Raw genomic sequence first — 24686 nt, forward strand, 5'->3', positions numbered from 1 at the left:
AACCGACGCTTCGCCCCGAGTTGGTTGAACGCAGCAGAAATTGGTCAAAAAAAAGGGGGCGGAAGCTTCTTTCTCAGGTTCCAGGTCAAGCCGGCGTTCCTGTTTCTATGGCGACTTCCGAACTGTTCCTGTCAAGTCCCGGAAGTAGCGCTTGAATAGGCCGCGGTTCACCGTGGAATGAGGAGTTCTCCCTGATCTACCGTAGCTTGCAATCGGCCGGTGAGAATACGTTTGGATACATTTGGATGACTCGTTGCTTCCCCCAACCCCAAAATCTTCAACCTTACATTATCAACAATTGACCTCTCTCCTTTTCTAAGGGGTCTGTAAGGGGCGTGCATAAGTGCACTTTTGTGCCTAATGTCCCTGTCCTACTGTCTTATTATCCTTTCTATTATTACGTTCTACTTATGTTATGTTATGTTAATATGTACTATAATACTATACTTGTTTGATAAATAAATAAATAAATAAATAAATAAATAAAAACATATCATGAGGTGGGCTGCTAAGCTGTGCCCGTGGTGCCCCTGTGTGTCTGTGCGCGATTTCGCTACCTGCCCAGGTGCAGTAGTAGCAGACTTGCGCTGGATTCCGCCAGCACTCAGAGCCATGGAGGCGAGCACACGTCACCCTTACACCTTAGCAGCCCACCTCTGTTACACTCGTGAATAAGCCAACACTAGAATTTTTAACCAAAGTAGCATGGAAAAAATGTGCCACCTAACAATAAGGCAATCCTTGAAGTTTCTTTTAATTTTCACATTTGGCTTCTCTGTGTGTGGTGTATTTTGGGGTTAGAAGTCCAAGGGTTGGTTTTTTACAGTATCTGCAGATGGACTTACTTGTAAACACATGACACCGGTGCTTCACTTTAAAATGTACTTGTGGAATAAGATGACCTCATTTGTCCTGGATGTACTTTGGCACTTAAAATTCTAGGCTTGTGCTTATATGCAGGAACTTACAACTGGGTGGCTTAGTGATTGAGGTTACAACAGACCCTTTCAGATTCCAAGTTTTGAAAGCTGCCTCCCCCATTGGTCACACGCAGTGAAGAGCTTCCAAAATCTTTATACTGTGGGCATTGCTTATGCAGGCTGCCCTGCATTTTCTTTCAACATCTTTCAGTGCAAATTGGATGCTCTGGGATGAAGCTCCATTTTTGCTACCACACAGTGTTCCCCCCCCCCATCCGGGGAGTATCCCACCCCTGGTCACACCACAACCAAGCCTGCATTTATGGTTGTTTGCAATGGCCTGCAGTCATAAGATATGACCATGACTTAACAATGCTTTTGCCACAACTGGTTATATTTTTTGTTCCTGACAAAGAATGTCCTGTAGCAAACAATGGGTTTGTTTAATGGCTGCAATATTCAATTTACCACCACATTTGCCTAACAACTGCTGCAAAAGCCATCATAAAATTGGGGGCAGTCACATGATGATGCAGTTGATGCCTTTGGCCATAATTGCAAGCTCAATTATGGGCATAATTTCAGGACTACCTGTATAGTACCTGAATGTTGTAGAGGAGGATGGAAATGGGTCAAAAGCTGTATCCAACCCTGTTAATTAGGCAGTACTGTGCTTGATCTTGCTTGCCCCAACCCTGTTGCAAAGTTTTTTTTAAAAAAACAAACACAGCTATATAGCCAGACCTAGGATTTGGAATGTTTTAGTTGATTAATCATCACAGCTGCTGTTTATACTCATTTGTTTTGTGGATGTTTTTATTGTTTTAATGTCTTTAAATTGTTTTATAATTTTAGAATTCTAAGACACTCAGAATCACTGGGTTGAGTTGGGTAGATATAGAAACTGAACAAACAAATAAGTGGGCAATATTATCCTGGGAGTGTAGCTAAGTGGGCAATATTATCCTGGGAGTGCTGGAAGTTAAGAATGCCTCCTCCCCTCCCAACAGTTCTTGATCCGCAGAATTGGGATAGGAGAATTGGTGGTTAAAGAGCAGCTGCCCAAACATGCTTTTCTTGCCATTCCTCCTAGCTGTCTGAGAGCTGTTGCCAGATCTGGCAGAGTTGGCACAAACTGTTGGAGACATGGCTGATTAACTCAATGAGTCCAATTTTTCCTACTGCTATAAGGCAAATGGCCCTGAAGATTGGGCAGGGAGGTATGTACAGCAGCCTCTGGCTGTCACAACAATGTTATTTTGATATAAGATAAACAGGTAAATGACAGGGCACAGCTTCTGCCAAAAGAAGTTGAACATCTAACTATATCATATATAACATAGATTTTAAACAGGAAAACATTTGTTCAAGGTGCCTTCCCTGTAGATTAGATTGTGTTAATGAATTGCTGAAATTTGTCTGATCTACAGTTAACAGGCTATGGGAATGATAAACTTGATGTAGTTTGATGGTTCTGATTTATAAACCAGGAGAGACTGAATTCTAGGTCTCCCTTGAGCATAAAAGATGATTAAGTGACTATCAGTTCAGTTCACCTCATAGAGATGTTGTGGGAAAACTTGTATGCTTGCTGTTTTGAGTTATAGATAAATAAGCAAGACAAAAATATAAGTCCCTAGAAGACAAATCTGGTGTGGCAGATTATGTTGGTTTATTTTCCCAGTCTGGGAAGTGCTGAGTTTGGGCAGCATTCCGTGTTTCCATCAGAATGGAAGTAGGAGTCTTTTCCATTCTCCTCGTGGTGGGAGAATGGAAAAGATTGATCCAATACTGTATTCTCCTTTGCAAATGGCTTAGCACACAGTGGACCCAGTTGTGCTAGTTTAAACATCTGGCTATCTCCATCTGCTCTCTTTCTGAACAGCAGAATTCTGTTGGATCAACACCTTAAGGACAGCAGGATAGTTGGCTGTATTTTTTTGTATCTTTGTTAGATTTTTATCCTGCCTTTATTACTTTTTAGATAACCCAATAATAATAATACTTAGACTTATATACCATTTCACAGTCAGCATATTGCCCCCAACAATCTGGGTCCTCATTTTATCAACCTTGGAAAGATGGAAGTCTGAGTCAATTTTAAGCTGGTGAGAATTGCACTGCAAAACTGTAGCTGACAGTCAGCAGAAATATCCTGCAGTACTGCATTCTAACCACTGTGCCACCACCACTCAAGATGGTGAACAATACGTTATTCTCTCCTCTGATTTTCCCTACAACAACAAACCTGTGATATTATATTATCATATAGCAAAAACACCCTGCAAGGTAAATTAAGACTATAAAGTTAGACTAATTGAATATGAAAAGAAACAATATAATAAAAATAAAATGGGAAGCTTCTTTGCTTACAGGGGTATGTAACACTAACACGTTTATTTAATATCTCAGGTGGCATTTGGTTTTCCTTGTGTATATCATTTCATGATGTTCTGATAACTAGTAGAACATATATATATCACTGAGGCATAGCTAAAACCAGAGTATAAGACTACATTTATTACTTTGAGTTTAATGTTCATTATGCAGTGACAAGGTATACAATTAATTCATGGTAAAATAATAAGTTAAAAATGTTCAAACTAAAAAAAGCTACGCATTTGTAATTCCTTTGTTGTTTCTTTTTGTAGAGAAAAAAACATCTAAAATGGCTTCAGTCCCCACTTCACATTCATCTTCCAAGCTAACTGTAGCATCACAAGTCCCATTTGCAGATCTCTGTTCAACATTAGAACGAATACAGAAGTGCAAATCTCGATCAGACAAAACAAGATACTTCAAGAATTTTCTAGATTCCTGGAGGAAATTTCATGATTCTCTTCATAAAAATGAGAAAGATGTGATAGATTCTTTTTACCCTGCAATGAGGCTTATTCTTCCACAGTTGGAAAGAGAGAGGATGGCTTATGGAATTAAAGAAACAGTACTTGCTAAGCTCTATATTGAATTGCTAAATTTACCCAAAAATGGAAAAGATGCTTTAAAACTTTTAAATTTTCGAACACCCACTGGCTCACAAGGAAATGTTGGAGACTTTGCTATGATTGCCTACTTTGTTTTAAAATCAAGATGCATCAACAAAGGTCAATTGACTATACAACAAGTAAATGATCATCTAGATTCTATTTCTAATAATAATGCTGCCAAAAGGAAGGATCTAATTAAGAAGAGCCTCCTTCAGTTAATAACTCAGAGCTCAGCATTAGAACAGAAATGGTTGATTAGGATGATCATAAAGGATTTGAAACTTGGTGTCAGCCAGCAAACCTTATTTTCTATTTTCCATCCTGATGCTGCAGAATTGCATAGTGTCACAACAGATTTGGAAAAGGTTTGTAGGCAGCTGCATAATCCTTCAGTATCACTTAGCGATGCTTCTATTACACTATTTTCTGCCTTTAAACCAATGCTTGCTTCTATTGCCAGTGTGCGTCAAATTGAGAAACAAATGAATAATCAAACATTTTACATAGAGACCAAATTAGATGGTGAACGAATGCAGATGCACAAAGATGGAGATGTTTACAAATACTTTTCCAGAAATGGATATGATTATACTCAGCAGTTTGGTGCTTCTCCCCTCGAAGGTTCATTGACTCCTTTCATTCATCAGGCCTTTAAAAATATTCAAAACTGCATTCTGGATGGTGAAATGATGGCCTATAATCCTACTACCCAGACTTTTATGCAGAAAGGAAGCAAGTTTGACATCAAAAGGATGGTGGATGATTCTGAATTACAAACATGCTTCTGTGTATTTGATGTTCTTATGGTCAATGACCAAAAGTTGAGTCATGAGATGCTGAGCAAAAGATACAATATATTAAATACAATTTTTACACCAATACCTGGTCGAGTACATGTTGTTTCTAGAATTCAAGCAAACACACAGAAAGAAGTAGTAGATGCCCTAAATGAAGCCATTGACAACAGAGAAGAAGGAATTGTAATAAAAGACCCCATATCAATTTACAGGCCAGATAAACGTGGAGAAGGGTGGCTGAAGATCAAGCCAGAATATGTCAGTGGGTTGATGGATGAACTGGATCTTTTAATTATTGGGGGCTACTGGGGTAAAGGTCTTCGTGGTGGCATGATATCTCATTTTTTATGTGCGGTTGCTGAGACTCCTCTGCCTGGTGAAAAACCATCTAAATTCCATTCCATTTGCCGTGTTGGTTCCGGTTGCACTATGAAAGAACTGTATGATCTTGGTTTGAAATTAGCCAAATATTGGAAAAAATATGATAGGAAAGTTCCACCTTGTAATATCTTATGTGGTGTTGAGAAGCCTCAAGTCTATATTGATCCTTGTAATTCAGTGATTGTTCAGATTAAAGCTGCTGAGATTGTGAGTAGTGATATGTATAAAACAGAATGCACATTACGTTTTCCACGCATTGAAAAAATAAGGGAAGATAAAGAATGGTACGAATGTATGACTCTTGACCTTCTAGAACAACTCAGAAGTAAAGCTGCCGGGAAGCTTGCAACAAAACATCTTGATGTAGTTGAGGATGAACCACAAGAAAAGAAGCGTAAAACTCTGCCAAAAATTAAAAAAGCAATTGGTTTAATGGATCGTTTTAAAGCACCTGATCTTTCTAAAATAAACAAAGTTTCTAATATTTTTGAAGATGTTGAATTTTGTATTATGACTGGGACACAAAATTATTCTAAGTATGCCCTGGAAAGCAAAATAGCAGAATATGGTGGCAGCATAGTTCAAAATCCTGGGCCGGACACTTACTGTGTTGTGGCAGGAACTGAGAATGTTAGAGTGAAAAATATTATTTCTTCCAAAAAGTATGACGTCGTGAGAGCAGAATGGCTTTTACAGTGTTTCCAAGCTGGAAAGTTTGTGCCCTGGCAGCCTGCTTTTATTATTCATATGTCTCCTGAAACAAAGCAACATTTTGCTTGTGAATATGATACTTATGGTGATAGTTTCACAACTGATACTGATCCACTAGAGTTGAAGGCAGTGTTCTCAAGAATTAATACCTCTGAAGAGATTTCTCAGGATGTGATTGCTGACATAGAAGCCCGCTATTCTTGGGAGAGTTCCCTAAATATGTTCAGGCAACAAACTGTTTACCTGAGTCTTTTTGATGAAATGAACAATTCAAGTGACAGAATAAATCAAACCAGATGTTTAACCGTAGAGTTGATACTTCGCTTTCATGGAGCAAAAGTAGTGTCACAGCTTGAAGAAGGTGTATCCCTTGTAATCAGTGGAGATCATTCTGATTTAAAGAAAATAAAAGCCATCAGAAGGTCATTTAAGAAAAAATTTAGAATTGTATCTGAGCAATGGATAAAGGATTCGGTAAAAGCTGGAGAATTACAAAATGAAAACTTGTACATGGTATAAGATTTTAATTTGTAAGAAAAGTTTTGTTAGGATTGTGCAAAGCCTTTGAAGAAGGTGATTTGCAGTAACAGGAGTGGGAATGAAATACATCTCTTTCAAAATAGCCATACTTTCTGCAAGATGATGTGGCTGCTTCCAAAGTTGTTTTCAGAGCACACTCTGTCCTGGCAGAATATGCTTTTTTAATGAGTTGCACAATTCTATTCTTTTAATATTCAACTCTTTTAAAGGTATGTGAATGAAAGAAAAGGATGCTCAGGAAAACAGGGTGATAATTATCAGTTTTATGTTTTTATCTGTTTTAACCTGGTTTTTAATATATTTATACAATAGAATACAATAGAAAAACTTGTATTACTCAATCATATCTATTAAAATGTACAGATCCTAAATAGATTTTATTATTTGCAGGGCTATATGTTGAAATTTCCAGTACTGAATGTGGTTTGATATGTAGTTTAATTGTTTTTAAAAGTGCTATGTATCTAAATCCATGTTTCATTCATGTTTAATGTATTGTTGTGATGATGAATTTTTAAATGAATGGATATGTATCCTCAGAATTCAAAACATCTATAATATTAAGTGCATCATAGGAGTGCTTTACCCAGCAAAGAGGCTTTTAATTTTACAAACATAATTAAAGCTTTAGCAAAAGAGAATCCAGGGATCAATTTTCAGAAACTTGGAAGAGCTGCTTTCAATAGTATAACAATAATAATTTGTTTTGCACATGTTTTCTTTTACTAATCATTCTGTAATAAATATTTCATATAATTAAATAATATATATATATTTAAAAACCAGATTCTGTTTTGAAATGAGTAATTAGTTGAGAATATTTAATTTTATGTATATATTCAAGGTTATGTTGATGACATTGCAATACAATTTCTAGTACTGAAATACCACTTTTTTTGCCACTTGGCCTAGAGCTCTGCTGATCTTCAAAAGGTAAGAAGACCTTAATAGTGGGGGAGTATGAGATGCCTCAGATGGTGCAGGGAGGCCTTGGATGGCTCCTTCATTCAACACGATTCACTTAATGTTATGATCATAATGGGCAGGTACCGGGGGGTGGGTTCCTCCCAGTGCGGACCAGATCACCCGAACCGGTAGCAACCTGCTGGTGATATCACAGTTGGTGCCGGTCTGTGAGCGTCACTATCTCTTTTTTTGACATTTTTAGTGAATTTTTCCCTGTTTAAATGGCTTCTCCTCTTCGGTTGCTTGAAAAAGTGTCCTCCCTCCCGCCCCCAGGTTAATACTGACCTTTATTTCTTCACCCAAAGCACAACTACTAGCTTTGTTTTGGGCTTTGTTTCAGGCTGAATCCTGCTACTGAGCATGTGCGGAAGCAAAATTGCATAAGGAGACACATGTGCGTAAAACATCACAATGCGAATCGGCAGTGAAGATAAGTGGAACCCACCCCTGGCAGACACTATTACAATCATAACTTTAGGACTACTAGAAGTTGTGTTTTTCAAGAGGTAGTGAATGTGGGCAATGCATGTGTAAGTGCAAGAGGCAGTAGAACATGGTAGTTTTAATGGTTATTATAAATGAGTTAATAGGAAATATTGAAGGGAGTAAAAGTGGAAATGCTTAGGATAAAGATACCTGACACATTAAAAAAAAGACATAGTAAGAGGAAAAAAACTATTGCACTACCTAGAGGGGAATGGAGACAACAAAAAACCCTACACACCTAAATTAAACCCTACCTAAACAAAAATAAAAGCTTAGTACTCCCAAATTATATCTAGTTCTTGTTCTGTTCCTGGGCTTCCGGAGTGAAACCACCAGTTAAAATCCACTATTTTAAGCTTTAAATCACACTCTTTATTAGGAAACACAGCATTAAGCAGAAAGTGGTTTGTCAAATTTGTTCAGAAAGTATTTTTTCTCTGCGGCAAAATAATCAGATTAGGTTCCAGGAAAAGCGCCAACTTTGGCCTAATAGCATTCCTCAAGATAAGAAAGAGAATGCAGCATACAAGAGAAAAGTCAGCTCACCAATTTTCTAACAGTCAAGCAGCGTCAAAGAGTTTTTAGCAAGACAGAAATCAGGTTTTGGGGGAGGGGGGCATTTTCGAACACCCCAACTCGGACACAAGCAACATTGAAACCCACCCCAAATTTCCCAAAATTCTTTGCTTTTATATTTGCTGAAAGTGGCATCAAACTCCCAAGAGGTAAAGCTGCAAGCTTATTTCCTTTTACCATACAAGTTCTGTTGTCTTCTCAGTAACTTCCTGTATGTAGCATGTAAAAATGGGTCATCCTCTCTAATATCTGCTTCATCCTTCGACTGGGACCACTCCCCCATAGGTATATCAGCCCCAGTGAAGGGTTATCAAAATTTTTACTACCACATTGTGGGTGTGGCTTATGCAAGACACCCTGCATTTTGTCAGACTTGCTTGTTTCATCTTTCCACTACGCTTCAGCTCTCATAAGTAATGGGGAGAGGTGGTAGGGTTTGGGGGGATTTGGGAGGGGAAGGTTTCTGAGGGGGCTCTGATAACTTTCGTTTCTCTGGTGAAGGCCAGGATAAGTTTCTATTCTCCTTGAAAAGAGGTGAGAAGAAAGTCTTTCAGAAGCTGCATTCCATAAGTATGACGCGAGGGTGAAGATGCGTCCACCTGTCAATGACGGACAATGGGGATTGGCTATTTCCCAAATGGGGACAAGTGGGATTCTTTGATATGGATAACTATCGCACCTTTTTCTTCAGACTTTGCTTTGCTTCTGATGCATTCATTTCTGATTTGAGTAAAATTCAGTTTTGAAGTTCAAAATGGACTCTGTGAGTTTTATTTTTCTTAAATTCTGAGTGAAGCCAGCTTGACACATTTTCTTTAACATCTTTCAGGGCAAATTGGGTGCTCTGGGGTGTAGCTCTATTTTCGCTATCCCACTGCATTTCTCCCCCCCCCCCCCCCGTCCTGGCAGTAGCCTACCCCTGATCAGCCCCCTCTGATGGTTCCTCAGGTTCATCCAGGTCACTTTCTCCTTCACTCTTTGCATCAGCTAGCAACCCCACTGGTCAAAGGTATTCAGAGGGGCTGGCTCATCCTCCTCAGAATCTGACATTACCAGAGGTGGACAAGAAGCGCTCACAACAGTTCTAAATAATTTAAATAGTGTGATGCATGTGTGCATAGGACGTTATTACAGGTGGTTGTACTAAAGCTGCCAAGAATTTCTGGATTGCAACATAGTGGTTAATAAATAGTTAAACTACCCTACCTGCTAAGGAGAGAAAAAAAAACAGTTTGTCAGATCTGCCATCTTCAGCTTAGAGCTTTGCTGGCATCCTGCCATAAATTGTTAGGGGTCTGGCGGGGGGGGGGGGGAGAGGAAGTAGTAAAGGATAGAGATAAGCTAAAGAGGCAGGAGTGACAAGTTGACAGAAGCCAGAGGTGTGAGAACCAGCTTGTTCAGTTTTCAAAGCCTGAGAAAGGAATGTGAACTGCACTAAGCAGCTCCAAACTTCTGAGCGGTTCCCAAAATGTTCCCAAAACACGTATGTGACACATCGTTGGATGAAGACAAACCGGACAAGGTGTGTGGGGGGAAGACACAAAACAGAATACTTTGTGTGGAAACTTTAGTTCTATCCTGCTTTCGTTACAACCACTAATCCTTAGTAGAGGAACCTATTGTTTCAACCAAATGAGGGTCTTTTTTTCCTAGAGACCTAGTTGTGGAAGGTCTGACACAGTTGGACACCCAGGGTATTTTTGTTTGTCACCTCGCTGAGAAAAGAGCTAAAGGTGTCAAATTGCCAAGAAGAGGCTGTGAGTGTCTGAAAGAATCATATTACTTGACACTGTACACAGAGGTAATTGTGGGGTCAACCATGTCCCCTATTTTGCCAGTCTGCTACAGTTGTCAATAGGTGTGAGTTCGATATCTTAGAAAAAAATTACTAAAACATCATGTGATGTCCTCATGTCCTGCGCAAAAAGTTATGGACTCAGAGGACGCAGAGACTGGAGGAACGAGGCTGGCATCCTGTATTACTGCCACCTGAGATGGACAGTGAAATTGATGAGGGTCAGGGTCAGAACAATAGCCATGGCCTTCTGCACTCCCTGGCATGAGTGAATCAGCACTTCCTGTTAGCAATGACTTTGCATTTCCTGGCATGAGTGACTCGGGGGAGGAGGAGGAGCCTCTTCCGGATGCAAGAGTTTGGAAGGCATCCAGGAGGCAGGAATGGTCGGCTAAGAGAAGAATCACTCATGAGTAATACTGCTGCCTAATAGGTGAAAAAAGTAAGGTTATACATTTAGGCAAGAAAAACAAAATGCATAGGTATAGTATGGTATAGTTTGCTCCAGCATCCTGGCCTAAAGCGGTAGTGTGAGAACCGCTGCCGCCGGAGCCGAGAGGTTGGTGGCAGCAAGGACAGGGAGGCCAGGGCTTCCCTGCCTCCCCATGTATGCGGGCTTCTTGCGCACCCCTAGCCCTCCAACCCTGATGCCCACCTGTGGTCTGGAGCACCTGGCTGGCGCTGATCCCCCCCCCTTCTGACTTGTAGCATTGAGTGTGGTGTGATTGTGTAGCATTGATTGTTTTTGGTAATAATGGGCTTTAACTTGTTCTTTTTAATATTAGATTTGTATTATATTGTATTGTTATTGTTGTGAGCCGCCCCGAGTCTTCGGAGAGGGGCGGCATACAAATCTAATAAATTATTATTATTATTATTATTATTACTACTACTACTATTATTATTATATGTGGTACCTTGATCAACAGTAGTAACTGTGAGAGGGATCTAGGAGTCATAGTAGACAACCATTTAAATATAAGCCAGCAGTATGCAGCAGCTGCCAAAAAAGCCAACACAGGTCTAGGCTGTAACTTGAGGACCTGTGTAATCAGTCATAGTAATTCAAAGACTGCAAAAGAAGAAATTGCTACTTACCAGTAATTTTCAGCAGTGGACCTGAATATGTCATTTTTATCAGCATTTGAATTAATTATTGTTTTCAGCAAAAAGGCAAGGAAAACATCTTTTAGCAATTAATTTATTTGATTTCTGTTTATAACATACAGTATTTCATATTAAGTCTATTGTTATACAGTATTTCCTATATTTTCTGTTAATTAATTTGATATAAAATGTATTTGGTATAATTAAATCAAAAATTTACATTGTACTGCTCTCATTTTCTAAATCTAATCTGCATGGCATTACACTTTACAACCATGATGCATAGCAACACAAATTCCATCTCCAGTTACTGTCATTAAATGAGTGGTACATAGTCCTGGAAACAATTGCAATTGCAATGAGTGACTTTAATGAATCATAGCTGCATTCACACTCCCGTGCATTCCTGTTTCCAGTATTGAGAAAAGTGAGAGACAAATCAGTGAATCACTGTCTTGCAAATTCCCTGCAACGTTACATACTATTTTTCCAGGCCAGCTTTCTCCAGCTTGCAGAATATACACAAAGAAAATGGTCTGTACCAGAATCACAAGCAGCTAACCTTTTGATTCATGTTGCTGACTTTGCTCTTTAAGGTTCCATCCAGATCATGTATTTCAGATGTTCTTGTAGAACAGTCTTCAGCCATCAACTTAGATTCTTTTCTAAAGCATTTCATTTGTGTTAACTGATGTGAGTTGTACACTACTGTGGGGTTAGTGTCCACTAAGAACAATTGCAGAGGTTTCTTTTTCTCCTTGTAGTGACATTGGATGTAACGTACAAAAGCGGATCGGTAGGTTTTACTGAATAAAGTATATATAAGTGGGTTGACTGCTGAAGAAAGGTAGCCAATCCAAACAAAAATGTTAAGCAGATCCTCTATTACATCTTTGTCACACGCCTCCTTGCAAAAAGTTACCATCACATTTGTGATGAAAAAAGGACACCACATTACCACAAACAGGAAAAAGACAATTCCAAGTACCTTGGTTGCTTTCTGTTCATTACTTATTGATTGCATCTTTCTCCTCCTAAAAGTTCCTGATTCTTTGTTCAGAGAATGTGTGAAACGTTTATCCAAAGAAAGAGAACTTTGAGGGAAAAAACTGAATGAGCCAAACTTAGTTTTTGAATCAAGATCATTCATGCATAATGTGGCTTCCTTCTGAAGGGATTTTATAGTTAAAAAATAGGTGATCACCATGATAGCAAGTGGAATAAAAAATGCTACAAAAGATCCAATTAAAACAAACTTCTCATCCACAAGAAAACAGCTTCCATTCTTGAAAACTTTAGAATTATCACGGAATCCAAATATAGGAACTGGCATTGAAATACCTATGTTTAGTTTAAAAAAAAAAGATAAGTACAGTCATTTTCATTTTAAAAATACATCATTCTGTGATATACCACAGTGGATGCCCACTTGTTCCCAATAACATTCCTGGACATAAAGATCAGACCATGTCTGTGGAGCGTGAATTTGCTTCCTTGAAGTTTGCACAGCTATTCAGTAGATGCTAAAAGCAAAGTACCATCTTACAAATAGAAGTTAAATATTTTGGCTTTGGTAGTAGCTACAAGCACTGTGTAAACTCTACAAGGACAGATTGGAAAACCACTTGAACAAGTTGATGAATTCAAAAGTCACCAGCAACACCAATTTTATATGTTAGAATTTCAATTTAGAATTGTGAATGATTATTACGGTAGTTCATTAGCTTTTATTGGGGGGAAATCCCACATTTATCAGATTTTCCTGTTTGGCAGGTTTAGTAATACATTCAATAACCCTTCATTCAGCAACCTTTTAAAGTTATGATGCTGCTGAATTGGATGAAACTATAACCGTTCCTTGTAATTATAATAATAATAATAATAATAATAATAATAATAATAATAATAATAATTTATTAGATTTGTATGCCACCCTTCTCCGAAGACTTGGGGCAGCTCACAACAATAATAAAACAATATTACAATGAAATAAATCTAATATTAAAAACATGTAAAACCCCATCATTTAAAACCATACAGCACACACATACCAAACATAAAATATAAAAGCATGGGGGAGGTGTCTCAGTTCTCCCATGCCTGGCGATACAGGTTGGTCTTAAGTAATTTGCAAAAGACAAGGAGGGTGAGGGCAGTTCTAATCTCTGGGGGGAGTTGATTCCAGAGGGCCGGGGCTGCCACAGAGAAGGCTCTTCCCCTGGGGTCTGCCAAATGACATTGTTTAGTCGACAGGACCCAGAGAAGGCCAACTCTGTGGGACCTTATCGGCTGCTGGGATTCGTGCGGTAGAAGGCGGTTCAACCAATGCAGCATCCCCACATTCATATGATCATGAGTTGGGTGCTTGGCAACCAGCTCACAATTACAATGGTCATGACATCCCATGATCACCATTTGTAAACTTCCCAGCTGCTTTCCCACAAGCAAAATAAATGGAGAACCTGGTGGGAAGTCACATAATTCTGGGATACTGACTGTGCATGATTTGCCTTAACAATAGCAATTAGAACAGCTGCAACTGCCATTGTAAGTTGATGAAGTCATAGGGCATTGTGTTTTCCAAACTGCTGAGCAATGAAACTGCTACTCACATTTACTTTTATTAAGCACAACCTGTGCTAGATTGTTGTCCTAGTGCGTTCTCACACAGAACACAGAAATAATGCTGGTATACCTTGTAAACCACACATATTGTTTGCCAGCATACACTTTGAGACAAAGCATCCCCTCCTTCACCAAGTGATTTAATGCAGTTAAGATCAGTGGGAAGAGGAAGATACTCTCTCCTCATCTGCAAACTCTATTGAGATTGTTCTATTTTTTGTTACATAAAAATTACTATCATTTTGGAATGCAGTGAGTGCATTTTTTTAAAAAAGTTGTTTATTCTATTCTTTACTTTCTTTTTAAGATTTAAGACTTTCTTTTAACACTCCCTCCATCAAAAACAGAACAAAGCTGTCCCTCAATACTGTATGTTCAAGCCATACACATTTCATCCACTGTTAATTATGTCTGCTGTGAATGATCAATGCCTACTCTGGGGCTACTTTGGTTTTGCAGCATATTTTATTTTTATGCATTCTATATGGCAAAAGGAAACAATGCTATCTATGCAAGACAGAGCTAGGGAGAAAGACAACGCTCTAATATTCTGCCAATCAAGCACACAAAACTGCATCTTCAAGAGAACATCAATTAATGAACAAACTAACAACAGTGACTGCAATTTTCTCTCAATGGTACACCTCTGCAATTGACCCTCTTCTTGTTGCATTACTTCTATATGTACGGTAGGAGTTGTCTCCTTGTCTCCTTCTGAAAGGACATGCTAAGAAAAAAATACACTGTTCCCAATAAAGAAATTTGATGTCTCAGGCCTTCATTGATGATTATTATTAACCATATATGGTACTTACAGGAGAAAGCAGTAAGACTCCCAAATGTTTAATTAGATCAAGGAATTGATGTTTCCAGCCATTGTCCCATGCAGCATTTACTATTGTTGAGCAATGTTGTTTCATGTGTTCTTGGGATAATAAAGCTACTGAGCTGTGGTGAATTTACAACACAATTTCCTGATAAATTGTTTTGTATCTATTTAGATTTGCATTTCACTTTAGGAGTAAGTGTAATTTGAAGGGAAGACTTCATTTGAATTAAAGTAGCAGCAGCAGCACATGAGCTTTTAAACTAAATCCTAGGGCGGGGTCAATGTAAAATATTGACAATTTAGTTCAAATTGAAGTATCTTGCAGTGGCATGGAGTTGAAAATATTTTTGATTGCCCAAAAGAGATTAATAGTAGTAATAAGTCATGAAATACAATAGAAAACATGACATCAATCAATGACATCAAAGGCTCCAAGCGAAAATGCATAGCTTTAGAGATTAGGAGAGGATGCACATATAATTTTACTGAAAGTAAAAAATTTCTGATGATAGCATAACACATAAAGATTGAATAACTCACCTATTGATACTGTCCAAACAAGAGCAATTTTTGCCAAGGCCTTTGTTCTGGAGTTAAACCGACTGTGATGAATGGGATCTTGAATGGCAATATAGCGATCCAGAGAAATTGCACAGAGATGCATGATAGACGCAGTGGAGAAAAGCACATCTAAATAAATCCACACAGTACAGAGGTTCCTGGGCAGTGGCCATCTATATTCTGTAACCAAGGAGAGTGTTTATTAACTTTATAGCAGTTGGAAAGCTATACAGTATCTATATTTCACCGATATGAAACGTATTTTCTGTTGTTATATTTTATTTCGTCCACCTACAGGTTTTTAAAAGTGGTTGATCCATGTCCTGCTTATTCCACCAGGCCCTTGGAGGCTCCCATATCCAATTCTGAAGCCAACAGAGGTCTCTAGATTTCACTGTAGCTGATACGGCAGCAGATTTGCTAAATTTTAGTGATACAATTGCTTTTGTACTCTCCCCTCCCCTCTTTGGACTTCTTTGAAATTGTACAGTTTGCACCAAAATCTCCTTAAATCTGGGAGGGGGCCATATATATATATATGGTATGCTTGTGTCTGTGTATGTTAGTATAGGGGTTTTTCTTAAATTTATAATATTTTAATTAATTGGATTATGTATTGGATTGTCTTTTCACTTGTTGTGAGCCGCCCCGAGTTTTCGGAGAGGGGCGGCATACAAATCCAAATAATAAATAAAATAAATAAAAATAAATGTTCAAATCTTATCCAGTGTTGATATCACATTTAAATGAACTGTAATTGTATTTACATAATTTCTAATTTTTCTGTTTTCAGCTTTTAAGTTAGTCTAGTGAAACTGTCAACAGGCTCAAGCTCAACCGCAACAAGATTGAAAGTGGCTGTGGGTATTGCCTCTGAAGGACTGTACCCTCTGTCCATCCTTGGCTCAGGGGGTGGGGATACTAACCCTCTCAGAGCGGGTCCACAACCTGTGTGTCTTCCTAGATTCCCAACTGAGGTTAGAACAACATCTGTCGATGTGGCTAGGGGGACTTTTGCACAGGTTCATTTGGTGCACCAGTTGCGACCCTACTTAGACTGGGAGTCTTAATCACAGTCACTCATGTCCTTATTACCTCACGACTCAATTATTGTAACGAGCTCTGCATGGGACTACACTTGAAAAGCATTCAGAGACTACAATTGATTCAGATGCAGCTTAATGAGCTGTTGTGAGTGCACTAAGATACACCTACGTTACACTAACACTCCATGAGCTGCACTGGTTTCCAATTGGCCTCCGGGTACAATTCAAGGTGGTTATTACCTATAAAGCCCTACATGCCTTAAGGCCAGACTATCTTCAGGACCACCTCCTGCCACATAGTTTCCAGCGACTGGTAAGGGCCCTCTCCTTGGCCTTCTCTGTGTTCCATTGGCCAGACAGTGTCGGAGAGGGTCTTCTCTGTGGTTGCTCCAGCTCTTGGGAACCAACTGCCCCCTGAGGTTTGTGTTGTTCCCACACTTCTGGCCTTCCATAAGACTGTTAAAACCTGGCTTTGCCGGCAGGCCTGGGGCCAAGGATAGTTTGACACCACCGTGTTCCAGCCATTTAAAGATGAATGTATTTTTAATGGGTTTTATACTGTTTTATATTGATTTTATATTGTTTTCATGTTTTACACTGCCCAGAGTGCAAAAGGAGTTCGGTGACTTATAAGTACAGTACAAATAATAAATAAATAAATAGTCCATTCAAATTAATTTTTAATCTATTGATATACACTACTAGTGCAGACCAGAAAAAATATATACATTACAAAGGTCCAAGTTAAAAAACTATGTCTGCAAGCTAAAGCAAACAAGTGCCAGATAGGAGTCTCAGAAGTAGAATTCTTGGGGTACCTGATTTATGGTTCTGGCCTACACCCCACTAAGGACAAGCTCAGGGCCATTAGAGAGGCTCTGATGTTCACCAATAAGACAAAGCTTCAAGCATTTCTAAGGCTACTTAATCTTTACAGAATGTTCCTGAAAAATAAATATAATGTCATGGAGTCCCTGCACAAGTTGCTTTCAAAATACTCTTCCTGGTTTTGGGATCCCGTGCAAGATAGAACATTCCAAGCTGTAAAAAACCTTAACTCAGATGACTGTTTCCTGATTCAATTTAGTGAGACTATGCCAGGTGTTTGTATGTGATGCAAGTATTAAGCCAAAGACTGCCAGATGACCGCAAAGCCCCCATTGCTTATTTCTCCAGGATTTTTTTGAGCACTGAGAGAAATTATGGTCAAATTGACCAAGAAACCCTTGCTGCTGTTGCCGGAGTAAAACTTTTTCATGAATATCTGTATGGGAGGTATTTTGAACTGGTCATTGACCATCAACACTTATTAGAACTATTAGCAGGGAACAAGCCAATGCTGGATGCTCTACCCCCGAGAATGCTGACATGGTCTTTATTCCTTACTGCCTACTCATATACACTGAAATACTTCCCAGGCAGGGCCATGGGTAACGCTGAGGTGTTGAGCCGCTGCCCCTTGCTGGACTTGGTGGACAACTCCACTCTGGATGTCCCAATACTTTTAATCAACATTAGAGGTAAAAGGAAGAAGAAACCACTATGGTTTAGCAATGATGTAAGGGCTATAGTCAATGAAAAAAAAATCTGCCTATAGGAGGTATAAAGAGTCTAGAAGTATAGCTGACAGAGAGGTGTATAAAATGAGACAGAAGGAAGTGAAACAGATAATATATGCTGCTAAAGCCTCAAAAGAGGAAGAAATTGCCAAAGAAATTGCCAAATCTGTGAAGAAGGGGGATAAAACCTTCTTCAGATATATTAGTGATAAGAAGAAGAAAAACTGCAGCATCACAAAGCATAGTACTGGGATAATACATACATTGATGGGAATAAAGAGGTCGCTGACCATTTCAATAGCTACTTCTGTTCAGTTTTCTCAGAAGGCAGCTTACAATATAATACTATGGATGGATATAGCATTGCTTTCAGCTGTAGGGATTCAGCTCCAGTGATCTCAGAGGCCGATGTCTTAGAAGAACTTGAACGATTAAAGATAAATAAGGCAATGGGTCCAGATGGCATCCACCCCAGAGTTCTTAGAGCACTCAGATATGTGATTGCTACCCCCTGCCATGACTGAATTATTTAACCAATCCCTGTTAACAGGAGATGTTCCTGATGATTGGAGAATGGCCAATTTTGTGCCTATCCACAAGAAGGGCAGTAGAGAAGAATCTGGTAACTACAGGCCAGTTAGTTTGACATCAGTTATAGTTAAAATGATGGAGTCTCTACTCAAAAAGAGGATAGTATCAGCACCTAAAAACCAATAACTTATTGGACCCAAATCAGCATGGCTTTACTGTGGGGAAATCATGTCAGACTAATCTCATTGATTTCTTTGACTATGTCACAAAAGTGTTGGATAAAGGTGGTGCCATGGATAAGAGCCGGGGTGGTGCAGTAGGTAGAGTGCAGTACTGCAGGCCACTGAAGCTGACTGTAGATCTGTAGGTCAGTGGTTCAAATCTCATAACTGGCTCAAGGTTGACTCAGCCTTCCATCCTTCCGAGGTGGGTAAAATGGGGGCAATATGCTGGCTCTGTTGAAAAGTGCTATTGCTAACATATTGTAAGCCGCCCTGAGTCTAAGGAGAAGGGCGGCATAAAAATTGAATAAATAAATAAATTAAATAAATAAATATTGCCTATCTGAACATCAGCAAAGCCTCTGATACGGTTCCACATAAAGAGCTGATAGATAACTTAGTGAAGATTGGATTTAATCCCTGGATAGTTCAGTGGATTTGCAACTGGCTGAAGCATAAATATCAGAGGGTTGTTGTTAATGGCGAGTATTCTGAGCAAGACTGGTTAAAAGCAGTGTGCCACAAGGGTCTGTTCTGGTTTGGTAGGGAAGGTTTGCCTATTTGCCCATGACTCTAAAGTGTGCAATAGGGTTGATATTCCTGGAGGCATCTGTAATATGGCAAATGGTTTAGCTTTACTAGATAAGTGGTCAAAGAAATGGAAACTGCAGTTTAATGTTTCCAAATGTAAAATAATGCACTTGGGGAAAAGGAATCCTCGATCTGAATATTGTATTGGCACTTTTGTGCTAGCAAAAACTTCAGAAGAGAAGGATTTAGGGGTAGTACTTTTTGACAGTCTCAAAATGGGTGAACAGTGTGGTCAGGTGGTAGGGAAAGCAAGTAGAATGCTTGGCTGCATAGCTAGAGGTATAACAAGCAGGAAGAGGGAGATTGTGATCCCGCTATATAGAGTGTTGGTGAGACCACATTTGGAATATTGTATTCAGTTCTGGAATCCTCATCTACAAAAAGATATTGATAAAATTGAACGGGTGCAAAGACAGGCTACAAAAATGGTGGAAGGTCTTAAGCTTAAAACTTATCAGGAAAGACAATGAACTCAATCTGCATAGGCTGGAGGACAATAAACTAATAAAGAGCTGAAGTCACTCCACTGGTCTCCTGTCTCTTCAGTCTCAGAACTCAACAGTATTAGTACCACCCTAGTCCTAGATTGTATTCTTCTATTAATACAATTTTGAATTGCATTTCCACAGGATTGCATTTTGGGCTGCCGCTGCACTCTTCTGGCTTATGTTTAACTGGCTATCTACTAAGACTCCAAGATCCCTCTCGCAATCGCTGCTATTGAGTGTGATTTCGCCTGGTTTATATGTATATTTTTGGTTATTCTTACCTAGGTGTAGGACTTTACTTTTCTCAGCATTGAATTTCATTTTGTTAGATAGGGTCCAGTGCTGAAGTCTGTCAAGATCCATTTGGATTTTGAGCCTGTCCTCTGGGGTGTTAGCTATTCCTACCAGCTTAGTGTTGTCTGCAAATTTGTTTAGTTTCCTTTCTATTTCCTCATCTAGGTCATCTAGGGGCGTACATAAGTGCACTGGTGTGCCTTTCGTCCCCTGTCCAATTGTCTTTCCTTTCTCTCAGTTATCATATATATTTTCTTTCTTTCATATATCCTCTCCTCTAAGTTCACTTTACCCTTATATATATTACTACATGTCTATTATTCTTCCTATGTATTTGTATATTGGACAAATGAATAAATAAAAAAATAAAAAAATAAAAAATCTATAAAGATGTTAAAGAATATTGGCATTAAGATGGAACCTTGTGATACTCCACTGCTTACGTCTTTTCATGTAGATTTAGACCCATTGCGGACTACTCGTTGAATACTGTTAGTCAGCCAATTGTATCTGGTCATGTAGCTGTCTATCTCACATTTTTCTAGATCGCAAAGAAGTATGTTGTGATCTACTTTTTTGAATGCTTTGCTGAAACCCAAGTATATTATGTCTACAGCATTTCGTTGGTCCACTAATTTGGTCACAGTGTTGAAGAGTGAGCTGAGATTGGTTTGGCATGATTTGTTCTTAACAAACCCATGTTGGCTGCTGGTTATTACTTTGCTTGTTTCTAGGTAATGGCAGATCTATCTTTTCCAGTATTTTCCCAGTTTTTGATGTTAGGCTGATTGGTCTGCAGATACCTGGGTACCTGTTTTTTTTCCTTTTTTGAACCACATCAGCTTTTTTCCAGTCCTCAGATAGTTCCCCTGTATTCCAGGATTTTTGGAAGGTGGGCTGCAGTGGCTCTACAGTGACATCTGCTAGCTCCTTTAGGACTCTGGGAATGATATATGTCCATAGCACTTTTACAAACTTCTCTCTCATTTATGCCCGAAGCATATTATAGAAAGCTGTAATTTTGTCTAGAGAACCTTAACTTCATGAGCATAATGATCTTTAAGCATAATGATCTCAAACACTATTCTGTTTCAGAAAATAAAAATTCATTTGGACAGTGTGAAATATTCCAAATTAATCCTACAAATGCAAGATCAATTTTCCATAATCACATTATTAATAGTTTCTACTTTATTTATATGCCACTCTTCCTACTCAAGAATCTTGAGTGACCCCACATAGGATATCTCTCCCAGCCATACACATCGAGGGCTGCTCTTCTTTGGAATTTAATCTTCAGACACCCAATCCTTTCATAAAGCATTCCCCCAAATATTAAATATATAAGCCACCCAGACTCATTCACTAAGATGGACAGTTACTAAACATTCAATCAAACAAACAAATATTACTTCCTAAGCCATATGCAGCCATACAGATATCACCCTTGCAACTACATTCTGCCTGAAGCATCTGGATTTATAATGCTTGTGAAATACTCCCACTCCCAGGGGTGGGCTGCTGCCCGGACGCAGGGGGACAGGGACACAGTGGGGTAGCAAAAATGGAGCTCCATCCCAGAGCACCGAGTTTGCACTGAAAGATGTTGAAAGAAAATTCAGGGCGTCCTGCATAAGCCACGGCCACAGTAGTAAAAAATTTGGTAGCCCTTCACTGAATACTCCTGATATTTTATATTAACATTATTTTCTCATCCTTTAATTACTGAGAACTCTTTGGCAAATGAATAATGATCTTTTAAAACTTGCATGAGTTTTCATCAGGCTATCCAAAGTAATGATAACATTGAAAACGGTGTCACACACCTGTATACAAGCAGTTTCATAATGATACACCTAATTTCATTAACTTGTTACAGCTAGCTGTGTAAATATAAAACAATCATTTATTTTAATTCATAACTATGTGGATATTACCATCTTCATTTTTTTCTCCTGAAGTATGATTCCCCACATAGTGATGAGATGTGATCCTTGGTTCCATTACCAGTAAATGCATAGTAAATACAACAGATGTTGCACATGTTAAAAATATACAGTACTGTACTTACTGATCTTTAAGTTCAATACAAAGATTTCATTTTTTAAGGTACAAGACATCAAATTGTGCACATATTTGGCAATCTAGTACTTTTTGGATACATTGGAACTACAACTCCTAGAATTCTCAGACAACTGTGGGGGTAGAATGAGGACTGTAGGGGGTGTTTTGTAGTCAACTATGCTCTATTATTTGAGAAATAATGAAAGCATTGTGCAGAATTAAGGTTTCAGACATTCACATCTTCTAGTTCACAAATTTTTAGAAACCCTCTTTTCATTGAGTCTATAGTAACATTAAAGTAACATGTAATGCATATTAATAAATTAAAGTATCTTAAGTTTTAAATGCTGTTAATGGTACTCACCATATAATATAGTTAGCATTGATATCGGCATGACAAGAAAACCCAAGAGCATATCAGTTATTGCAAGTGACATCAGGAAATAATTTGTGGCATTGTGCAGCTTCTTTTCTAGTGAGACAGCCAAGATGACTAGAATATTTCCAAAAATGGTTATAATAATCACAATAATAGTTAAAAGAGCAGGCCAATTTTTCTCATGAAGAATAGGAAACAATGATGTAGCCAGGTTCCCTTCACAAGAACAGTTCACTGTATGATAAAAGTCTGCAGTCATGTTGCATAAACAAGACTTGTTAGTTTCTTCAGATGTAAGTACACTGCTGTTGAATTTTCTAGATTGGTTTAATTGTGGTAAGGAATTTGCTATTAGGTTCACAGGCCATTCTTCAGAAAAAATATCCATTTCTAAAAATTCTGAAACTGGTGAGTATATACCATTAAAATGCAAATTGCAGCTGTTTTATTACCATCAAGCTCTCTATTGGTTATTAGTGCCAAAAAAGGAAATAAAATTTTACAGAGAAAACTGGCAGTTGTTCAGGTGATTACATGTTCTTAAAATTTTCAATTTCATATACAGTATAATTTGATATTATTATATACAATGAGTCTTCCTGAACAATTACAGTCAATTTCAAAATGTAAAGGAAAAGAAAAAGTAATCCATCCATCTCCAATGTTTTTAATCATAGCGATCTTCCTCCAAAACATTTTACTCATGTAACTGATAATTTGAAAATTAGTTACAATTATTTTGTCCTTTCATGGAAGTTATTAAATACCATATATTTATTTAATGCTATCATTCTGAAAAATGCTATAAGAAAAACACTTACAATGTATTTTCAAAATCTCCTCTATTAAATTAATTCTGTGCCTTGATTTATTTTATTCTTCGTTATATTTGCTAGCATGATATTCTTTAGTTCCAATTTGCATGAGTCAAATGCATTTTGCAGACTACTCAGATGCTCTCTTACAGCAACGGTGTTTTCTTGTCGATTAAGTCTTCTTTGTCCTTTACAGGTGCTTCATTTATACTTCCCTCTGTTATTTTTGTCCTTAAGGTGAATTATGCTGGAAGAATTATCTCTGGATAATCATCCCAAAAAATTATAATGCGTGGAGAAAATAAATTTCCAAAGGGGATTCAAAATAGCTTCTACAAAAATGGAAGTGAATTTTCTTTGGTCCTGTTCCTTTATAAGAAGTCACATCATTTTTGACGTTACATAAATAGCAAAGGCAGAAGGAGAATAAACTGAACAGAGCTGGATTTTTTGTTAAATGTTGCAGTATCAATGCGAGGCATTCATACTTAAAAAAAAAAACATTTCCCACAGGATATCCTGCAGAGCAGCTGTTGATAAGGGCAGTCTGTAATAAAGAAGGTTCTTCTATGAAAAAGAAGAAGCTAGGAATTGCATATAATGGGCAAACATCAGATTATTTCTGTCAACAAATTAATCACATCCTAGCTCTAAATTGAAAGTGAATATTACACTGTAAATAGTGTTAATTGGGGGGGGGGAGAGATAATTTTGATGGTATAGGACAGCTATGGTGAACCTTTTTTTCCTCGGATGCTGAAATCGCATGCATGCACACTAGTGTGCATGTGTGAGTGCCCACACACATAATTCAATGCCTGGGAAGGGACAAAACAGTTTACCAGGCCCCCCAGAGGCCCTCGGGAGGCTGGAAACGGCCTGTTTCCCAACTTCTGGTGGACCCAGTAGGCTCATGTTTCACCCTCCCCAGACTCCAAAGGCTTCCCTGGAGTCAGGGGAGAGTAAAAACGGCCTCCACATCTCCCTGGAGGTTCTCTGGAAGCCAAAAGGAGCCTCTGTGCAAGCTAAAAATCAGCTGGCCAGCACACACATGCACATTGGAGCTGAGCTAGGGCAACGGCTCATGTGCCAGCAGATATGGCTCCATGTGCCACTTGTGGCACCCGTGCCATAGGTTCACCATCACTGGTATAGGAAAATAATTTGTTCAAGAAAAGGAATTACCTTTGCATGTTTTTTGGATTACAAACAACTAACTCAGCCTGCTTGGGAAAAAAAGCATATAGAAAGCAACTACCTGAGCACCTCTATATAACCTTAAAACTTCAGCTTGAGGTTATCTATCAACACCTGTGCATGATAGTCTTCCTCTTCTAACTGGGCTGTATTTGAAGGTTGATACCATAACATTTATTTTCTCTGAAGTGCTCTTTCCCACTTTCTCTGACTCAACAGA

At 38.5% G+C, this 24686-nt stretch overlaps 2 protein-coding genes across 3 annotated transcripts; one reads left to right on the forward strand and one right to left on the reverse strand.

Annotated features, from left to right (window-relative positions):
- Positions 1 to 54: 54 nt before the first annotated feature.
- LIG4 (DNA ligase 4) lies at positions 55 to 7097 on the forward strand. 2 transcript variants are annotated; one of them, XM_070732318.1, is made up of 3 exons: positions 55 to 219; positions 2014 to 2140; positions 3572 to 6564. In XM_070732318.1, exons 2-3 carry the CDS (start codon positions 2083 to 2085, stop codon positions 6313 to 6315), a joined length of 2802 nt encoding a protein of 933 aa, XP_070588419.1. In that variant the 5' UTR covers positions 55 to 219; positions 2014 to 2082; the 3' UTR covers positions 6316 to 6564. The 2 variants fall into 2 exon arrangements, with proteins under 2 accessions (XP_070588419.1, XP_070588421.1); XM_070732320.1 differs by lacking the exon at positions 2014 to 2140 and having other exon boundaries at positions 137 to 219; positions 3572 to 7097.
- A 4316-nt stretch (positions 7098 to 11413) lies between these two features.
- Positions 11414 to 22751, reverse strand: HTR2A (5-hydroxytryptamine receptor 2A). The gene is made up of 3 exons (XM_070737914.1): positions 22440 to 22751; positions 15261 to 15461; positions 11414 to 12607 (listed from the first exon to the last, which is right to left on the reverse strand). Exons 1-3 carry the CDS (start codon positions 22711 to 22713, stop codon positions 11814 to 11816), a joined length of 1269 nt encoding a protein of 422 aa, XP_070594015.1. The 5' UTR covers positions 22714 to 22751; the 3' UTR covers positions 11414 to 11813.
- Positions 22752 to 24686: the final 1935 nt, after the last annotated feature.

The sequence above is a fragment of the Erythrolamprus reginae genome, chromosome 1 (assembly GCF_031021105.1).
Source record: "Erythrolamprus reginae isolate rEryReg1 chromosome 1, rEryReg1.hap1, whole genome shotgun sequence".
NCBI lineage: Eukaryota > Metazoa > Chordata > Lepidosauria > Squamata > Dipsadidae > Erythrolamprus > Erythrolamprus reginae.